Source organism: Streptopelia decaocto (genome assembly GCF_964273445.1).
Source record: "Streptopelia decaocto genome assembly, chromosome: 15".
NCBI lineage: Eukaryota > Metazoa > Chordata > Aves > Columbiformes > Columbidae > Streptopelia > Streptopelia decaocto.
The window spans coordinates 12612623-12631996 of record NC_138670.1 but is presented as its reverse complement, the minus strand read 5'-3'; the positions used below and the strand labels follow the sequence as shown (position 1 = coordinate 12631996).

At 56.4% G+C, this 19374-nt stretch overlaps 2 protein-coding genes across 6 annotated transcripts in view; one reads left to right on the top strand and one right to left on the bottom strand.

Moving 5' to 3' along the window:
- NF2 (NF2, moesin-ezrin-radixin like (MERLIN) tumor suppressor) overlaps positions 1–14670 on the bottom strand; it is a 51107-nt gene extending 36437 nt beyond the window's left edge. For all 4 annotated transcript variants that reach the window (XM_082066655.1, XM_082066653.1, XM_082066656.1 and 1 more), the window contains exons 1-3: positions 14483–14670; positions 3456–3581; positions 1920–2042 (exon numbers count right to left, since the gene is read on the bottom strand). In XM_082066655.1, coding sequence (XP_081922781.1) covers positions 1920–2042; positions 3456–3581; positions 14483–14596 — 363 coding nt within the window. In that variant the 5' untranslated portion in view covers positions 14597–14670. The remainder of the gene's footprint in view (positions 1–1919; positions 2043–3455; positions 3582–14482) is intronic.
- Positions 14671–16176: 1506 nt separating this feature from the next.
- On the top strand, positions 16177–19352 carry LOC309446525 (uncharacterized protein; the record flags this gene model as incomplete). Of its 2 annotated transcripts, none has more annotated exons than XM_082066346.1 (7): positions 16177–16348; positions 16959–17063; positions 17653–17725; positions 18110–18207; positions 18323–18426; positions 18681–18946; positions 19048–19352. In XM_082066346.1, the coding sequence occupies exons 1-7, from the start codon at positions 16280–16282 to the stop codon at positions 19350–19352; spliced, it is 1020 nt and encodes a 339-aa protein (XP_081922472.1). In that variant the 5' UTR covers positions 16177–16279. The 2 variants fall into 2 exon arrangements, with proteins under 2 accessions (XP_081922472.1, XP_081922471.1); XM_082066345.1 differs by having other exon boundaries at positions 16848–17063.
- Between the last annotated feature and the right edge of the window lie 22 nt (positions 19353–19374).

Here is a 19374-nt window from a genome sequence, read left to right as displayed (position 1 = left end):
TGTATGTGGAAAACGACAGAGCCCGCATCCCATCGCTAAAGGCAAAGGGAGAGGAGGGGGGGAAAAGTCGTGCATGTAAACACCGAGATAAAACCTCTTAAGGCACAAGCTATGGGTTGATATGACATCTATACATAGCATTATATTAAAAAAGAAGCAAGTCTTAGCACAAAAAGCTTTTGCTCTGGGATATTCAGTGTTATGAGTCAGTGCTCACCTGTGCCAGAGGGTAAAGCCCCCAGTGCCAAGCGGGGGTCACCCCCCGGCAGCGCCGTCCGCAGCAAAGCCCTGCGGAACCAACACAGAGCTCCCGAAAGCCACGGCTTTGCATTTCCTGGTTGCTGTGCATTAAAAATAATTAAACCTGTCATGTTCGATACCTTTTTGGTTTTGCACGCTTCATTTTCCTGAATGCAGATAGGGGAAAAAAAAAGCATACTGTTTCTGGGAGACTTAAATGGGTTGTCACAGAGACGCAGTAACACCAATTTGAATTTGTAACGTGTTTTGAGTCCTCAAAGTTGGTTATGACATAGTCACAGAAGATATTCTCCTGCATTGAGATAAAAACAGGAGAGCTCGCAAGCTTGTGTGTATTCCCGTTTCCCATAAGCATTGCAGGAGCGCGGGCTGCTCTCATCATCAGAAATCTCGGCAGAAAAGGCACAGTCTGCATTTATAAAATGCAGCTTTAACCGCTTTGCCTCCCCAATTTTCCTTTTCAAAGATGCCAACAGCACTTTTCCTCGTCAAGGATAAAGCGCATGGCAAATGGGACATTTAGAAATAGTCCCGAGGAAGACAGACCTTGGAAATTAACAGCAATATTTTGCATTCAGGGCTCCATCAGCTCTGAAGAACAAGCATGGACTTTGGAAGAGTGAGGAGCACCAAGAAGCTGTGAGCTCGCTTTGGTATCGATGTGACAAGGCCGGGCACGCTGATGTCTACAGTGGTGCTTCCAAGGGCATCCAAATCCAGGTTGCCCCTACTTTGGTGTAACAAGCATAATTATGTCTTTTTTTTTTCAATTTTGATAATGTATTTCTTTTAGAAACTTCAAGTTAACAGCCGCAGAGCAGCTGAAACACCTCAAAAGTACCTAGAGGTCTGACTAGGACTATGCTATTACTAGTATTATTATTCTAATGGTCCCTGTAACAGCAGTTGGCAGAGCAGCTATAGGGAATAGTGATGTTATCTGAAGCAGAGCTCCTGCGGCAGCGGCTCCTCGTGACCAGCCACCAGCTCCGCTCATTTCTCAGGACACCAAGTTTTGAAGCGTACTTTAAATAAATAAAAGCCTGAAGATGCGTTCGCCACAGCTTCCAAATGCTCAACATAAGGGCACGAGTCACTGGGGCAGGTGGGACTGTCAGGTTTCCCCTTCTCCTCTGCGTTTGCTCTGCTTCTGGGATTTTCTTCTGCCCCAGTTATCTGTTTGCGGAGAGGTGAGCCTTGCTGCGCAGCCTGAACATGAACAGGTTGGCTGCGTTCTGTCCCGGAGGGTGAAATTCCCTGTTTCACCTACCGACGGGATCACGTTTGAAGGCGATCGCCGCCCTCGGCATGGCTGACCCCACACCCCGCACAGCTGGGCTCTGCGTGTCGCTCCAGCCACATCTGACAGATTCCTTGTCCCCGGCTACCACACACTAACATGACAAATCACCTCATCGTTCCCGACAGTCGCTTTGCCGGGTCTGCGCGTCTGGGCATCTGTGACTGCCACAGCCAGACAAACCGACCTATTTTAAGAAGTTGTTGCTGTTGAGGACGGCTCCCTTCAGAGAGGTGTGAACATGCGGGTGAGGATTCACACTCCGCTGACCGACTTTCTGACCCTGGAGCCTTCTGGCACTTCTGCCCATCCCGGCTCCTTCTCCCTTGGGCTGGAAACCCATGTACAGGGCTCCTACCTGCAGGAAGAACAAGTGCTGTGTGATCTCCTGGACCAGCTCCTCCTCTGCATTCTCAGGATAAAATTTGGCCAGGAAGTGAAAGGTGACGGGCTCTTCTGTTGGAACATCGTGATCCAGAACCTGTGGGATACAAGAGCCATTCAGCTACCCCTTCCAGCTCCTTCAGCACCGTCTCTTGCAGCCAAGAGATCTGTTCAGATCAGCACATCTTTTGTCAAGCAGTTTAGATGTCTAGAACAGACAAACCAACCTAAGTAGCTCAGAAACCAGGGTTAAAAAAAGAAAACAAACGAACGTCTTTGACACTCCTAAGGATGCAAGAAAACAAACAAGGCAGAAACAAAGAGCATGCGAAATGAGCCAGCACAGGTTGACCCTGATCTGCTGTGTGCACGTGGCCCCTTCCAAACCTCGCAGAGCAATAATCCATCTTGCTACGCCACCATCTGACTTTCTTGTTGTTTCCCTGTGCTACCTCCTCTTGTATTTGAGTGTGGTTCCTTAGAATCACAGATGGTTTGTGTTGAAGGACCTCCCCAGCTCCCCCAGTGCCCCCCCTGCCATGACAGGGACATCTGCACCAGCTCAGGTTGCTCAGAGCCCCGTCCAGCCTGGCCTGGGATGTCTCCAGGGATGGTTCAGCCACCACCTCTCTGGCCAACCTGGGCCAGGCTCTCACCACCCTCAGGGCAACAATTTCTTCCTCATGTCCAGCCTGAATCTCCCTCCTTTAGTTTAAAACCATCACCCCTTGTCCTATCACTACAGGCTCTGCTCAAAAGTCTCTCCCCATCTTTCTTATCAGCCCCTTTTAAGTCCAGAAAAGCCACAATAAGGTCTCCCTGGACCTTCTCTTCTCCAGCTGAACCCCCCAGCTCTCTCAGCCTGTCCCCCAGCAGAGCTGTTCCAGCCTTCCTCGCCATCTTCCTATTGTGCTGGCACTGTCCAGTTCAGACTCATCTTCGTTTAAAACCCTGGCATGACATGCGAGACACCCGGACCTCCCTCAGTCTCAATTACCGTCTGGTTTTAGTGTAACAACCTTTGGACACAACCAGACCCACGTTTCCCTTCTCTAACCCACCCCTCAGCCACCCGGAGGCTGCAGATTTGGGAAGTGTTTCCTCCCTCCTCTCCATCTCCTTTTCACTCCTCTGGTTTTCCCCCCCCGGCTCTTTGTACATCTCAACAACAAAAGAAGCCAAGATGCCACTTCACTTTTCCACTAAAGGTTTTGTCATTGAGGGACATGGAAGAGACTTTTTGGTTTCATTACCGTCACCGGGAAGCCCAGCATCCCAGCACAGCTGCCTTCCAAAATCCCTCACAGGGATTCAGCGGGCAACATCTGAGGCTTCACAGCTCGGAAGGACCTGGAGTGGGTGGTGTATCTTACAGATGAGATGGGGATGAGATTTAAATACGTTTCACATCAATAGCACACATAACACAGCCTCGGGCATTCCAAGAAAGAGGAAAGCACGTCCTCCTTTGTCAGCCCACAAGACCTCTCAAGGGAGATTTGCTTCCAACCTTCTTGTCCATTTTGAGCCAAGCCACCGTATCCTTGATCGTGTACTGAAGCCCGAAGAACCAGGTTTCTCGGAGTCCCAGCGTCCTGCACACCAGATCGAACAGGTCCTTCCCTTTCCACTTCACCTGCAGGAGAGCAAACAGAGTTATAGAGATGCATTTCAGAGCTTCATCTCCAAACAAATCCGCTCTTTTTTCACCTCACAAGGTCTTTGAGAGTGCAGAGACGGCATCTGGTAGAGATAAGAAAACATGCTCACAAAACGTACTTTATATCCTTCCGTCTGATCCCACCTGCAGATCAGCAGGAAACGGAGACGTGACGTCCCCATCCCAAACATGACACTGTAAAACCCCCTGGTTCTTCCTTGGGTGACCCATCGATGTTCGACAGGACCTGAAGGGCCCGTTCAGGTTCCTTTTGAGCTCTGAGCTCTGTTTCCAGCAAGAAACAAAAAAAATCACCCTTAACTTAATGGCTTTAGCATCTCTACCTACAGCCCCACGAAGCCCCGTGCAAACTCCAGTGGCAGCAATAGCGTTTCGTAGACAACATGCTGAAAATCAGAGTGAAATAATCTATGTATGAAGCATGTTCGTCCAGAGCTACCGACCCTGCACGGGTAAAAAAGAGCTCAGAAAAAAACCACATTATCACTGAAGTCAGCGGTTCTCCCCCAGCACATTTTGATAGAGTCAAACTGCATTTTCTGCTGAAAACGTTGGTGACAAAAGCAGCTCAGGAGCGGAGAAAATTGGTCCTGCTCAAACCACCGTGTCCTTCGAGCAATCCTGCAGCTGCGCCGATGTTGTTACTGAAGTTTGCTCATAAAAACAGAAGGCGTTGGGAGGCGGAAAGGTGAAGAGGGACATAAAACAGATTAATCTAATATGCCAGAGCCACTTTGCTCTTCCATCTGCACGGTGGAAACAATTGCTGGACCGAGACATATGGCCATTACTCTGAAGCCTGAGGGCAGAAGGATCTCGGCACATTCTCTTGTCGCTACAACTCAATCTTGGTGCCACCTGGACAGCATCAATATTAATGCTCCGCGCGGCGGGGACGGTGACGACCCGCTCGCTGTCACCCACTGCCGCCTTGTGGGCACAGCCGCCCAGGACAAGCTGATTGCCGTTCAGCCACTTTGGATTCAATGAGCACATTGCTATTTTCTCCCCCTCCCAGGGCTGACAGTCCCAGAATAGAATAAAGCCAACACAACCCTCCAAAAAACAGCACCCCAGGACAGCTCGGCCACAATTCACATCAAGCACCGTCAACGCCTCCAGGTCAAAAACACCAGGAGGAGCAACTTTTGCAGCGTTGTAATTATAACCCTCTAATTTCACACATGTAGCTGGTCTGCAGTCCCCGTGATGAGCTCCAGCTCGGCACACGATGGCTCAGATCACAGGGAGGTTAATTCGAGGATTCAGACAAAACAGAGCGAGACACGTTCGAAAAGCTATTTTGTCCCATTTCTGTCGGCACATAAAAAGCCACGCTGCCATCCAAGGGCTATTTCTTAACTGGGAATAAACTGCTTTGCATAAAGCGTTATGGGCTTTTATTTCCTTTCTGCAAAGACCGCGTTTCAGCCCATTGCTCTGGAGGAGCGGCCGGTGCCTGCACCAAACCTTCCCGGGACAGGATCCCGCACGATCCCTCCACGTCCCACGGGATCGATGTGTTGGAGCTCCAGCCCTGCTATGGCCTGTGCCCCCCCAGCTCCCCAGGTAGGATTTCCCCACCAAACCCCCCTGTGGAGCATCACCCAGGCACCCAAACCTCATTCACCACATCGCATCAGCTGGTACAACCCAAACATCCCCCCCATAAAAACACTTCCAAGACCAGCAGCGAGCATTAAAGCAAGAAATTTGTGTGTTCCCCTCCCCTGCAATTTTAATTTAGTGACAGGAATATTTAAAGCGATGGCTTCTGCTGCTGGATTTTATACTGTTATGGCAGAAACATATATTTAACATTCCTGCCTGCGCGGTGCTAAAGTCACCAACCATAACAGCGCGCAGACGTCCTCCTCGACTGTGCTGAATTACCTTCATTAAATATATAAATGGAGCAGCAGCCACGTTCCTTTCAACATACATGATTTCACTCCGCACCTCGGTACTTAAAACAACCATCTGCATTCAAGTGGCACCTTTTGACAGCTGAACTCCGACTGGTTTACAGACGCTCGGCACCTCAGCCCTCCTCACCCTGGCTCCACAGGCCTCGTGTCATTAACTGCCACATTTCCCGGCCATAAAACATAATAAAGAGCCCCCCCCCGGGCACGGGGAGATGGTGAGGACAGGCTGGCATGTCCCCATCCCGTCACACTGTTCCCTCGCTCCACGCTGAGGTGACACCTGAAGCACAAAGTGGATTTTACAAGGAGCTCCTGGAAACAAAGCAAAGAGGCTCAGAGCAGAAACATCCCCTCTCGGCCACACGGTGCTGTAACAAAGCTCCATCTCCCGATAAAAAGCTCCATCGTGACAACCCAAACGTGACACGGAGCCCGACGCCACCGTGTCACCGCAGGGGCTCCGCATCCTCCCGTTTACACGACGGCAACACGGGGAAACGGAAATATTCGGCATTAGGAATACGTGGCCAAACTGCTTTATTAAGCGCTGCAAGGCCGTTATTCCACAGAGCCGGAATTTATGTTCTTTACTAAGTCCAGAGCGCTTATAATTTATCAGCGGAGCTTTTTAAGTAAACAGCACTAAACACTTAAACCTCAGCAGCCCGTGGCTAGAACAGAACACTTCCAGTCCGGGTTATTGGCGTCATCTTTTTCTCCAGCAGAGCCGTCGCATTTGGCACCTATTAACGGGGTTTGCATTATTTATTAACCTGCACCGAGAGGCATTTCCAACTAGCAGGCAGCCCGACATTTATTGCAGCGCGGAACCTTTCTGTCAAGTTTCACAACTGCTCCTTGGCTAACGAGTCGACGAACCAGCCACCAAATTGAGCGGGAGGGTTACGAGAGCCCCTTTTCACCGGTGACAAGGGGGAGGTCAAATGCTATAAAAGATGGAGATAGGAGGGTGTATGGAGAGGGATGAGAGAGGGGGTTGTGGGGAAAAGCGACTCCCAAAACCCACCGGCACAGGGTGCTGCTGTTCTTCCAGTGATGGCAAACTGCATTTCCTACAGCTATGCGGAAAGAGGGGAAAAAAGAGACATTTTTAACTATTTAAGATAAAGGTTCCTCACACAAGCAGCTCTGCTGGGACAACAGGGGTGCCCGAACCGCAGGGGACAGAACCCGCCTCTGTCTGGGGATGGAGATGTCACCTTGTCACAAACACCAGAGCTCCAGCCGTCCCTGGGGAATAAGGGGACAGAGAGGGGACAGCAGGGGACAAAGGCGGCACTCACAGCCTGGACATGCTGCCTCCGGAGCAAACCCCCCACAGCACGACCTTGAGGAAATTTCTAATGCATATAAAAGATTTTACTGCACTAATTTATCCCTAAATAATGCAGAAGATGCCTTTTCACCTTAGCAGATCGTTTTATGAAGCGCTTCTTCTGCGCCAGAGATGAGGAGGGAGCGCGGAGCCCCCGCTGTGGTAAGATGATGGTCTAAAGAACCTGCGGAAAAGGGAGCGAGCCCTGGAAGAAGCATCTGGATCCCACCAGTGATGTTATTTCCATGGAGAAGGAAGTTTTAACACGTGGACGTGACACTGAAACAGGGAGGGGGTGGCAGAGCATCCCCCACCAACACCTGGGGTACAGCCACTGGGCAGGAGATGCCCAAAAAAAACACCCACAACACTTCACATCTCCAACCAAGACGATTTTGAGACCGCAGACCACATTTATTTCTCCTTCTGGACCTGAGTAACAACAAGAGCGCCACAGACAACCATTTATTTGGATTTAAAGCCCATTCAGAGCAAACAGGGAATCAAATATGCCATATTCTCCCATTTTTTTAAAAATAAAGTGATGTCAAATACTTTTAATTGCCGCTTACGGAGCCACAAGCCAGGGCTGTAAAAGCTATTTTTATTTACTAATGCTACGCGACAACTCGATAACGAGCTTTTAATTAAAATCTATTTCTGTTAAGCACCGAGGAGGCCAAAAAACGCGCCCGGGCGTAACGACGCAGATGGTGCAGCCGAGCGCGTTCCGTGGTGTCTGCCCGAGATGGAACGGGAACACAGCGGAACAAACGGCTGCCGCCGCGGCCAAACGGCACCGAAAGCAGCGGGGGAGGCGTCGGGGACACCAACCGAGCGTGTCCCCAAGCCCCACGAGCTGGGGCTGCGCAATTGAAGAGTTACAGGGTGAAGGAGCAGCTCGGTGCAGGGAAAGATGCTCCAAGGGGTGGAGAGAAGGACTGAGTTCCTGCAGGGAGCTCTGGCCTGCCCGTGACGAGGGTTCACAGATTTACCGTGATTTACGGAGCCGGCCCCGTGCCGCCGTCGCATGCACTTTCAATTTCCAAAACCACCCACCTGAAAGCCACTGTACAAGGAAAAAAAGGGGTATTAAATGGCATCCAAACCAGAGTACATACACCAAAGAGAAAGATGCATTCGTCCCCAAACACCTTCCCCGTCGCATCAACACACATCCTGTGGATTGACCACGGAGACCAAGGACCGACGGGGGTGTTGAACCATCTTTGGAGGGAACTGGATAACATGGGGTTTCATAACCGGCTTAGAAGAGGCTGCAAAGAGACACGAGGATTCAGAGAGTGTTTTGGATGCTGGGTGCAGAGAGAAGCCAGCGAGGATCTGCGTTCGCAATGAGTCTCACGTGCCCCGCGCACAGCTTAAGGGGACGCAGGACTGAACCGCGCCAGTCAAGACACCTCTGAAAAATCAATTCCCAAATGATGCTGTTGCGAATCAGCAAAATTTTTGATTTTTGGGGGCCCTTCAAGACATTAAGGGAGAAAACAGCCCTTACCTGCCGCGTCTTGTATTTAAAGATGAACGGGCCACAACTGAACAGCACAGAGTCCCAAGCGCTTGTGGAACTGACACAGGACCGGGGCCGATGGATCCAGAACATCGATGTGACAGCCGGTATCCCCACAGCTCACTGCAGATCATTCCATAGCGAAGGGGGATTATTTCTCTCAGCTTTTTAAAATAGCTCTTACTGCCCACGGACTCATCTTTCCCAGTTAACGTTGTGCCTGCTGCAGAAGCCAAGCAGCATCGAGAGAGGTCGCTGCCCCTACCAGCACCGCTGAGCATCAAACCAGGGACAGAATGATCCTTACAAAACCCTTTCCAAGTATTTGGTGAAGCAGAGGGAAGCTTGGGCTCCCTGGTTTATCCTCTTGCTTTTTATTTTGGTGCAGCGACTGGACAGGGTTCAAACCTTCAAATCTACTGCACCAGCTCTTACTCAAAAACTGGCTCAGCCCCAGATTTTCGCCACCAGTTCTCCGCTTGCTGCCGTTTCAGAGGATGAGCTTTTGCAGCTCAGCCGCGCAGCACACGACGTCCGACAGCAAAGAGACTGACGCTCGGCCGTGCGCTGCTGAAATCGGGTCTCGGCTACTTACAAGTGAAGAGAAAAGCCTTACAGCCAAACTTGTCTGAGTGGCCCTGCACCCTGCGGGCACCGGGCTAATGAGATCCCTTCCAAGCAGGGTTATTCTGATTAGTTGCTGGACACTGAGGAAACCCAGAATTTCAGGGGTTGGAAGGAACCTGGAAAGCTCATCCAGTGCAATCCCCCCATGGAGCAGGAACACCCAGGTGAGGTTACACAGGAAGGTGTCCAGGCGGGTTGGAATGTCTGCACAGAAGGAGACTCCACAACCCCCCTGGGCAGCCTGGGCCAGGCTCTGCCACCCTCACCAGGAACAAGTTTCTTCTCATATTTCAGTGGAACCCCCTGTGTTCCAGTTTGCACCCACTGCCCCTTGTCCTGTCACTGGTTGTCACCCAGAAGAGCCTGGCTCCTTCCTCCTGACACTCCCCCTTTCCATATTGATCCCCGTGAATGAGTCCCCCCTCAGTGTCCTCTTGTCCAGCTCCAGAGCCCCAGCTCCCTCAGCCTTTCCTCACACGGGAGATGCTCCACTCCCTGCAGCATCTTGGTGGCTGCGCTGGACTCTCTGCAGCAGTTCCCTGTCCTGCTGGAACTGAGGGGCCACAACTGGACACAATATTCCAGGTGTGGTCTCCCCAGGGCAGAGCAGAGGGGCAGGAGAACCTCTCTGACCTACTGACCACCCCCTTCTAACCCACCCCAGGTACCATTGGCTTCCTGGCCACAAGGGCCCAGTGCTGGCTCATGCTCACCCTGCTGTCCACCAGAATTGAAGCAGTAACAGGACACAGTGAATACATCAGCCCAAATTTGCATTGCTGCCGGAACACTTAAGCTGTTCTCTAGGTCGGCTGTAAAGCTTTTCTCTTCATGTTAAACTTCAGACCCACAGAAGCTGCTGCTGTACAGGGATTAAGGTGGGAAGTGACTGGGCAGACAGGGATCAACATCCTTGTGGGAGCTTCAGGCCCAAGATCATGGCACGACAGAAAGGGGTAAAGAAAAACATACCCTTCAGCAAAGGCGCTGCGGCTCCATGGACGGAGAACAGCCAACCCCACTGACCGCTGAGAGATGGAGAAACAGGCAAAGCCACGCGTGGGACCAAAAGAAAGACCGATGGGTTCTCCTATTGACCAGGGAACTTGGTTCTTAGAGGAAAAAAACCTGCACATCGGAGTGTGAGAGACCAACCTGGCTGTACCATCACCATCCCGCCGGAGAGACGGGGCGAACGATGCACTGGAAGACACGGACGCAAAAATACTGCGGGGTTTCAGAATCACAGAACGTCCTGGGTTGGAAGGACCCACACGGATCATCGGTTCCAACTCCTGTCCCTGCACAGGACACCCCGCAGGTCACCCCGTGTGTCTGAGGACGTTGTCCAGTCTCTTCTTGAACACTGTCAGGTTGGGGCCGTGACACCTCCCTGGGGAGCCTGTTCAGTGTCCAGCCCCTCTGGGGAAGAACCTTTTCCTCATGTCCCACTGACCTTCCCCTGGCAGATCTGGCAACAAAGATGATGAAGGGAGTGGAGCATCTCCCTTATGAAGAAAGACTGAGGGAGCTGGGGCTCTTTAGTTTGGAGGAGACTGAGGGGTGACCTTATTAATGCTTATAAAAATATAAAGGGTGAGTGGCACGAGGATGGAGCCAGGCTCTTCTCGGTGGCAAACAATGATAGGACAAGGGGTAATGGGATCAAGCTGGAACACAGGAGGTTCCACTTAAATTTGAGAAAAAACTTCTTCCCAGTGAGGGTGGCAGAGCCTGGCCCAGGCTGCCCAGGGGGGTTGTGGAGTCTCCTTCTGTGCAGACATTCAAAACCCACCTGGACATGTTCCTGTGTGACCTCACCTGGGCGTTCCTGCTCCAGCAGGGGGATTGGACTGGATGATCTTTTGAGGTCCCTTCCAATCCCAAACATACTGTGATACTGTGATCTCCTGCCATTCCCTGGGGTCTGTCACTGTCACAGAGAGAAGAGCTCCCCGAGCCCCCACGTACCGCCCATCACCGTGTTCATCGCGGAACATCAACATTAAACACCTTCCAACAAGATCTCCGAGCACGGAAAGGTGAGGGACTGTTCGAGGGTGTCCTCAGGAAGGTGGGGATGGGTTTAACACGGGGATAGCTCTTCAGAGCTATGCAAATGTCAATCCTTCCTCAAGATGCTGTCAATTAATTAGGTACCAGGCTCGAACAGCCGCGATGGCAGTAACAAAAAGGAAGACACTCGCTTTGTGCCTTCAACATTTCCTTAAACAAATTATGAGTCTTTAAAGTGAAAAACCAACTGTGCTTATTAAGCTTCATCACTGTGTTTGAAAGATTAAGATTTCATTTCTATGAATTATTGCAGATTTAGGCTCAATTTAGGGGCATCATTTGCAGAGTAACCAGATGGGAAGCAGGTTTAATCTGTTAAAATAAACAGCTGGGAATTTCTACGGGGCGGGCTGGAAAATGAACGCAGAAAAGCGAGGTCCCCGCAGTCACGGGGGGCAGACAAAGAGGGACATTCAGTGCAGCACCGGCCATGGTGTCAGCGCAGGTTACGGGTTCAGATCTCTCAGATGCCCCACACACCCACCTCGAGGACCAGGGCAGAGTGTCACCCCCTCACTGTCACCGTCACCCCAGGGCCTCTGCCATTTCCAGCCTTGGGGTCTCAGATATCCACTGTCACTGCTTCAGGTGAGGATGTCACCTCTGTCCCGCACGGTGGGGCTGGGCAGCCTAATCTGTGACAACACAGAGCCTCGAGAGCTCTGGAATACAGTTAGAACACATCAGTTATATTAATCCCACATGGACAAACCGCTACAGCAAGGCGCTATCGCTCAGATGTGTTTATCAGCAATGCGATCGATGCCCGTCCGGGAAGCCGCTGGTTAAGCCACGCTAAAAAACAGCACATGTAGCACCCCCAGAACATCCACGCACCCCCTGGACCACTCAAGGCCATTGGGGTGGGAAACTCGGGGTGAAGCCGAGGGGTCAGCGGGGATTAGGCAGCAAAATGTTCTCACCCTTCCTCCGCTGCGATTTTCCATGGAGTTTGAAGCCCGAGCAGGGAGCTGACTCCAGCACCCACAGGTACAACCCTGGGACTTCCAGCCTCACAGAGGAACTGCTGAACCCCCAGTTTGTTCCCTCGGTGGAGCCAGGAGGTGCTGGTGGTGGCAGAAAGGGAGGGGACAGCACAGGCAGGAGAAACCACCAGACAGCAGCGTGTCCCCAGGAGCAGGTCATCGATGAGACCTCCTGCAAGTCACCAGCTCCCTGCGTGTGCAAGCAACAGGCTGCAAAAACACACCTCGAGGGCCCCTCGAACAGCACGACGGCAAGATTCCCACTGCACCTCCTCCCACCGATCCTCTAAGGGGCATTTGTGTCGCAGAGCTCTCATCTCCGCAGCCTCTGCTCAGGTCAGCAGAGCTCGTTCCCACCCAGAGAAACCCAGCGCAGAAACGCACACGTCGATACACGGCAAACACGTCTGATGGGAGCGGCGGAGGGACCTGGGGGTTCAGCTGGAGAACAGGAGCTGAGGGGAGACCTTCTGATCTCTGAACTGCCTGAAAGGAGCTTGGAGCCAGGGGGGTCGGGCTCTGCTCCCCAGGAACAAGCACCAGGAGCAGAGGAAACGGCCTCAAGTTGCGCCAGGGGAGGTTGAGGTTGGATGTGGGGAACAATTTCTTCCCCAAAGGGCTGTGGGGCATTGGAACAGGCTGCCCAGGGCAGTGCTGGAGTCACCATCCCTGGAGGGCTGGACAGATGGACATGAGGTTCTCAGGGACGTGGGGCAGTGCCAGGGGTGGGTTATGGTTGGACTCAATTATCTTGAGAGTCTTCTCCAACCAAAATGATTCTGTGATTCTATAAGCCCATCCCTCACCTCAGCCCCAGCAACTCGAGGCTGTGGGTGTGTCTGATCCATCTACAACACGAGGCGCTGGGCTTGGTGTGGTTCTGCAGAGCCAGCAAAGCAAGGAGCTCCCCCAGAGCCATACAGTGAGACAAAGACAGGACCAAAACCCAGCCAGGGAGCTGGACTGCATGAATAAACCCTGAAGAAAACTCACACCTCAAGCTGGCCTGCCCTGTGCTTGAATAAAACACACCTTGCCTGTGCTGAGCATGGCTTGACACAGCCCCCTCGCCCACCTGCATCCAACCATCCCCCTCGCTCTGCACTGAAGGACAACACCTGAATTCCCCCGTGCGCCAGCTCCGACGAGACCCAGGAGACCCGAGCAGGACCATACATATGGCTCGCGAGCTCCTTCTTGTGCTTGCAGAAGGGCTGGAGAAGTTCTACCTGCAGCCACAAGCTCTTTTGGCAGGAACCTTCCCGGAACGTCACCTGAAGATGGACAAGTTGCAGGGTCACATCCCACCCGAGAGCGCTGCCTTATCGCTGCACAAACACCCAAGTCCTGACATGAAACAACAAGCAGCTGCACCATTAAAAAAAAAGAGAATTATTTAGTTTTCATCATATGTTATTACTGGCAGCCCTGGAAAAGCATGCGAGAATGGAGCCAGGACACTTCAACTCTCCTGGCAGCGCGATAGGGGGAAGCTCGCACGACTACTGTCTAAAATAAATCTGGATTCCCTGGGAAAGGCACAAAGTTCTTCAGAGCTGACACCAGATTCCAAGAGCAAGACAATTCCCGACAAGCACCCCTCGGCTTATGGGCACTGGAATTCATCAAGATTTGGGTGAGATTAAGGAACTATGAAGTATTACATTAAAAAGTTAAACTGGGCAGAGATCGCTCCCAATGTTTGCATGTCCCATCTTTCTAGATCAGCGGAAAACGCAGCAAGAACAAACCAGACCCCTGGGGCCTGACAGCGACCGCCCGGGGAGAGCGTTTAAGAATCACCAAGGGCCCAAAAAAGGAAAGTTTTGGAGCAAAAGCAGAGGCGAGGGGAGCTGGCAGCAGCACACGGCCCCGGGAACAGCCTCGCAACTCCGGAAAACTCCCTTGTTTTGTGTTTGTCGAGCGCTTTGGGTCGGACCCTCGTGGATTCAACACCTGGGACACCACAAGCCCCGGTCTCCTCGCGACAGCTGGAGACACAAAGTGGAATTATATATGAAATAAAGCGGAGTTAGAAAGACAAAAAGAAAAAAGGCCAACTATAGGCAGAATAAAGCAGAATTATAACCACACTAAAGCGAATTATAACCACAATAAAGTGGAATTATAACCAGAATAAAGGGAATTACAACCAGAATAAAGTGAATTATAACCAGATAAAGGTGGAATGGCACAGGCCCGCTGTCCCCCCCGTGCAGCCCCCAGGGTCTCTCCGTGCCCGTGTCCCCGTCCGGGGGGCCGGGACTCCCCAGCGCCCGCCCCTGCCGCCCCCGGGCCTCGAACCCCGGTCTCCCCGGCGGCCCGGCCGCGCTGCCGGCCCCGGGGAAGCCCCGTCCCGTCGCCGCCGTCACCTCGCAGCTGAACTCCATCTCGGCGTCCATGGTGGCGATGCGCACGGTGAACGTCTTGGGCTGTTTCCGCTTCAGCGAGCTGAAGCTCATGCGGGACGCGATGGCCCCGGCCATGGCGGCGGAGGCGGCTCAGCGCGGCGGCAGCGCCATGGCGGCGGGGAGAGCCCCGGGCCCGCCGCGCTGCGCCCGCCCCCGCCGCCACGCCATTGGTCCTGCGCCGCGCTGCTCCCGCCTCCGCCAGGCGGGCTGCGCTGTGCCGCAGCCAACGGGAAGGCCTGTGAGGGAGGAGAGGGCGCGGAAGAAGCTGTGATTGGGGAAAGAGAACGCCGCTCAAGGGAAGGGGGCGTGGTAAGGCGGGGCCACGTCTCTGCGAGGTGGAAGGAAAGAGTGGGGCGGGGCGGTGACGCCCCCTGGCGGCCGGTGGAGCTGGCGGCACAGGGCGCCGTGACGTGCTCGGGGAAGTCAGGCGCATGCGCGGGAGGGGGAGGGGGGGGGGGGGGGGGGGGGGGGTGGTGTGGCGTGCGGGGACGGGCACTAGGACCCAGCAGTGCCAGGGCGCTCTGGGACCCGCCGCGCTGACGGGACGGGGTGTCCGTGCCCCACGGAGTGTCCGTGACCGTGAGGTGTTCCCGGTGTCGTGGAGTCTCCGTGATCGTGGGGTGGCACCCCTGCCGTGGGCCACCCCGCAGGACGAGCTGTCCCTGGGTGCCGCGGGGATACGGTGCTTCCCCCGCCCGGGGTGGGTTCACTCCCGGGGGTCGGGGGGTGCCCGGCCAGGGGGACCCCGGCGTTCCGGGGTGGGGACCCAGGCGTCCGGGCTCGTCCCGCCCTGGACGGGCGCTGACCAGTTCGGCGGGTGGGGGCAGAGACTGGGACCAGCGCCCGGGGCGGGGACACGGGGCGGGACCGGCGCGGGGAGAGCGGGACGGGTCTGGGATAAGTAATGGGATAACGGGACAGAAGTGGGGCCGGCACCGGGACAACGGGACGGGACTGGGACCAGTACCGGATAACGGGACCACGATCGGCACTGGGATAACAGGACAGGACTGGGACCAGGGTGCCAGAACCAGCTCTGGGTTAGCAGTACGGGACTGGGATTGGAACTGGGACTGGGATTGGAACGGGGACAGGGACTAGCGCTGGATAATGGGATGGGGCTGGGAGCAGATGATAGGACTGGGAGCAGACAGTGGAACTGGGACCAGGGGATGCGGAGCGGCACTGGGATAGTGGGGTGGAGACTGGGACGTGCCAGGATAAGAACAGAACTGGGGCTCAGATCAGCGTGGGGGTAACAGGATGGGAATGCGACCAGCACTGGGATCATGGAACGGGGACTGGGACCAGCGTGGGGGTAACAGAATGGGACTGGGACCAGCGTGGGGGTAACGGAACAAGGACCAGGACAATCACAGGAATAATGGGATGGGACTGGGCTAATGGGCTAATGGGACGGGAACTGGGACCAGCTCAGGGATAACAGGTTGGGACTGGGATAATGGGACAGGAACTGGGACCATTACGGGGGAAGCGGACGGACCTGAACCCCAGCAGGACCAGGCGGGGACTGGGGACCAGCAGGAGGCAGGAAGCCCCCCTGGGCCCCCCCAGCTGGCAGATGAGTAGATCAGCCCCCCTCCTCGGGGGGACCCAGGCGTCCGGGGAGCAACCCCCGCCCCCGCCGACTTCGTCAGCCCGGGCACCCCCGCAGCGGGAAGAACGAGCCCTCTGTCCCCGCGGGGACAATGGGGACATTGACGGGTTCCCCCCGCGCTGCCCCCGCAGGACCCCCCCATGGCAGACGGCGACCAGCCCCCACGCAGGGCCCCCACCCCCGCGGCCACGCACGGCCCCGGCACCCAGGTGGGGACAGGGGAGTGGGGAGAAGGGGAGGACATATGGGGGGACCTGGGGAGGGGGGCATGGGAAGATATAGGGGCCCAAAGGAGCCCGGGGGTGCGGCATGGGGAGCTATGGGGGCCATACGGTCTTGGGGGGTACGGGGAGCTAGGAAGGGGTGTGGGGGGCCCAAGGGTTACCAGGGAGCTGGGGGGGGCCCTGGGGAGCTATGGGGGGGGCTACAGGAACCGGGGGGGTTCATGGGGAGCTATGAGGGGTATGGGGCGCCTAAGGGAGCTCAGGGGGGGCTGGGAGCCCATGGGGAGCTATGGGGGACAAGAGGGACCGCGGGGGACCCAAGGGAGCTAAGGGGGCCATGGGGGGCAAAGGCCCATGGGGGGATTGCAAAGGAGCCCTGGGGAGTAATGAGGGCCATGGAGAGATATGAGAGACAAGGCGGGGGGGCATGGGAGCCCCAGCGGGGGAGGCTTGCGCATCTGGGGGTGCAATGTGGAGTGTGCAGGTGAATTGGGGTAGGGGGGCTGGCACGGGCCCCCCAGCCGGGGCTGGTAGCCCGGGCGGGTCGGAGGGCCCCCCCCTCGGAGCCCCCGCTCTGGGTCAAGCCCCTGCCCAGCCCTGCCGGGCCGTGCGGCGGGTCCACGCCTTCGGGAAGGGGGGGCAGGCACTGCGCAGGGACCCCTGCGCCCCCCCCGCCATGCGGGGCTGGCTGCACAAACAGGTGAGGCTGGGGGGACTCGCAAGGGGCTGGCGTGGGGGTCCAGGGGAGTGCATGGGGTTTGGGGTGTCCTGAGGTGGGAGGTGCTGTTACGGGGTTATGGGGTTTGGGGGATCAGAGGAGGGTGGGGGTCTGGGCTGCTGGGGGTGTTGGGGGGTATGGGGTTTGGGGGATCGGAGGGGTTCTGGGGTGGTGAGGGATAGGGGGGTTTGAGGGGATCTGGGGTGGTGGCGGGTGCTGGGATGTGTGGAGTTTAGGGGTGTCTGAAGTGTGGGGGTGCTGGGAGGGTTGTGGGGTTTGAGGGGGTCTGGGGTGTTGGGGGTCCTGAGGAGCTTATGGGTTTTGGGGGATCTGAGGTGGGGACATTCTTGGGGGAGTCTGGGATAGTGGGGTTATGGGGTTGGGGGTGTCATGGGTTTGAGAGATCAGAGTTGGGGGATCTAGGGCAGTGAGAGTTGTTACAGGGTTTGGGGGGGCTCTGGGTTGGCAGGGCGTACTGGGGGGGTTCTGGAGTTTGGGGGATTTGGGGAAGCGGAGGGGTCTGGGGGGTGATGGGCAGGGGGGTGTCTCAGCCCCTCTCCTGCTCCCCCAGGACAGCTCGGGGCTGCGGCTCTGGAAGCGCCGCTGGTTTGTGCTGGTTGACCTCTGCCTCTACTACTACCGGGGTGAGGGGGCTGGGGGCAGCAGGACAGCCTGGGGCATTGGGACCAGCGGGGAGGGACTTGGGTCACCTGGGGTCCCTGGGGCAGTTGGGGGTCCCTGGGGGGATCAGGGATCCTGGGATATATGGGGTCCCTGGAGGGTTGGGGGTTCCTGGAGGTGCAGGAACCCCGGGGGAATCGAGGGTCCTGGGATGGTTGGGGGTACATGGGGTGCTGAAGGGGTCTCGGGGTGGGAGGGCTAAAGGTTTTGGGGTCTCTGGAAGGTTTGGGGGCAGCCAGTGGGACTCAGAGGGGGTCCCCAACAACCCCCCAATGGTGCTGAGGGTCTTGGGGTGCCAATGGGGTTCCTAGGGGTTCTTCCCCCACCGAGACCCCTCTGCCCCCCAGACAGCAGCGAGCAGCAAGTGCGCGGGGGTCTCCCCCTTCCCGGCTACGAGATCCGCGTCCTGCCCCCCGCTCCCCGTACTCCCCGATTCCTCTTCACGGTCAGTCCCAGCCCCCGGGCTCCCTGGATCTGGGGGTGCCCTGGGTGGATGAGTGGGTAGGGGGACAGGGCCTGGACGCCTGGGTCCCCTCCACCATGAGTCCCCGCATCCCCAGGCTGAGCACCCTGGGATGCGAACGTACTGCCTGGGGGCCGAGACCCCCGGGGAGCTGAACGCCTGGGTCTGTGCCCTGCGCCGGGGAGCGTCTCCCCTGTCCGGGTGAGCGGGGCACTGGGGCAACTGGGGCAACTGGGCGGCACAGGGAGCAACGGGGGGTTGGGTCCCTGGGGGGTATAAGTGGCATGGGTAGTGGGGGATAGGGGTTAATTTGGAGGATCCCAGGGACAAGGGTTGACTGGGAGCTTTGGAGGGGTCAGAGAGGGTTTGTGGGGTCTGGGGGGGCGGGTCACAGAGGGTTTGGGGAGGGTCTAGGGACACTTAACCCTTTAACCGCACTTGTCTGCCTCCCTCAGCTCCCCCAGCTCCCTCTCCCTGCAGACTCCCCCGGAACTCCGCAGTGCGGGTCCCCTCTTCCCCCTATTGCCCGCCCACCCTCCTGGCTGGTGCTCCCTGTGCCCCCCCGGTGAGGAGCTGGGGGGCCCCCTCATGGCACCTCCTCGCCGTCCCCTGGTCCCTCCACTGCCCCCCGGCAAGGAGGAGGCCCCGGCCCAGCGGGAGTCCTGCAGGACGAAGGACACCCGCGGGGAGCCCCCCGTGTGCGCCGGTGCCGCCGCAGCAGGTGCGTCCTGGTCCCGGTCGCAGCCCGGAGCGCCTCCGCCCGCGGGAATCCCTGACTCCGCCCCACCTTGACTCCGCCCCACCTTGACTCCGCCCCCATAGGGAGGAGCCCGCGGGAGCTCCGCCCCCCTGGAGCACAGACCAACGAACCTCCCTCTTCGGATGCGGCGGAGCAAGACATCGTGGCCAATCAGACACTGACTTCTGCAACTGGCTTTTCTGATTGGCTGCTGGCATACGAGGCCATGGATGGGGCTCCGCCCTCCCCGGGCACCGCCTCCCCGCCGCCAGCCAATGAGGCCTCGCTCTGGCGGCGGGCGAGTGGGCGGAGCTTGGAGCGAGAAGGTGTGGCCGGCCGCGGGGCGCGGCGGCCAATCAGAATCACCCTTCTCCAGGCCAGCTTCTGAGGGAAGGGCGGGGTGCCACGCC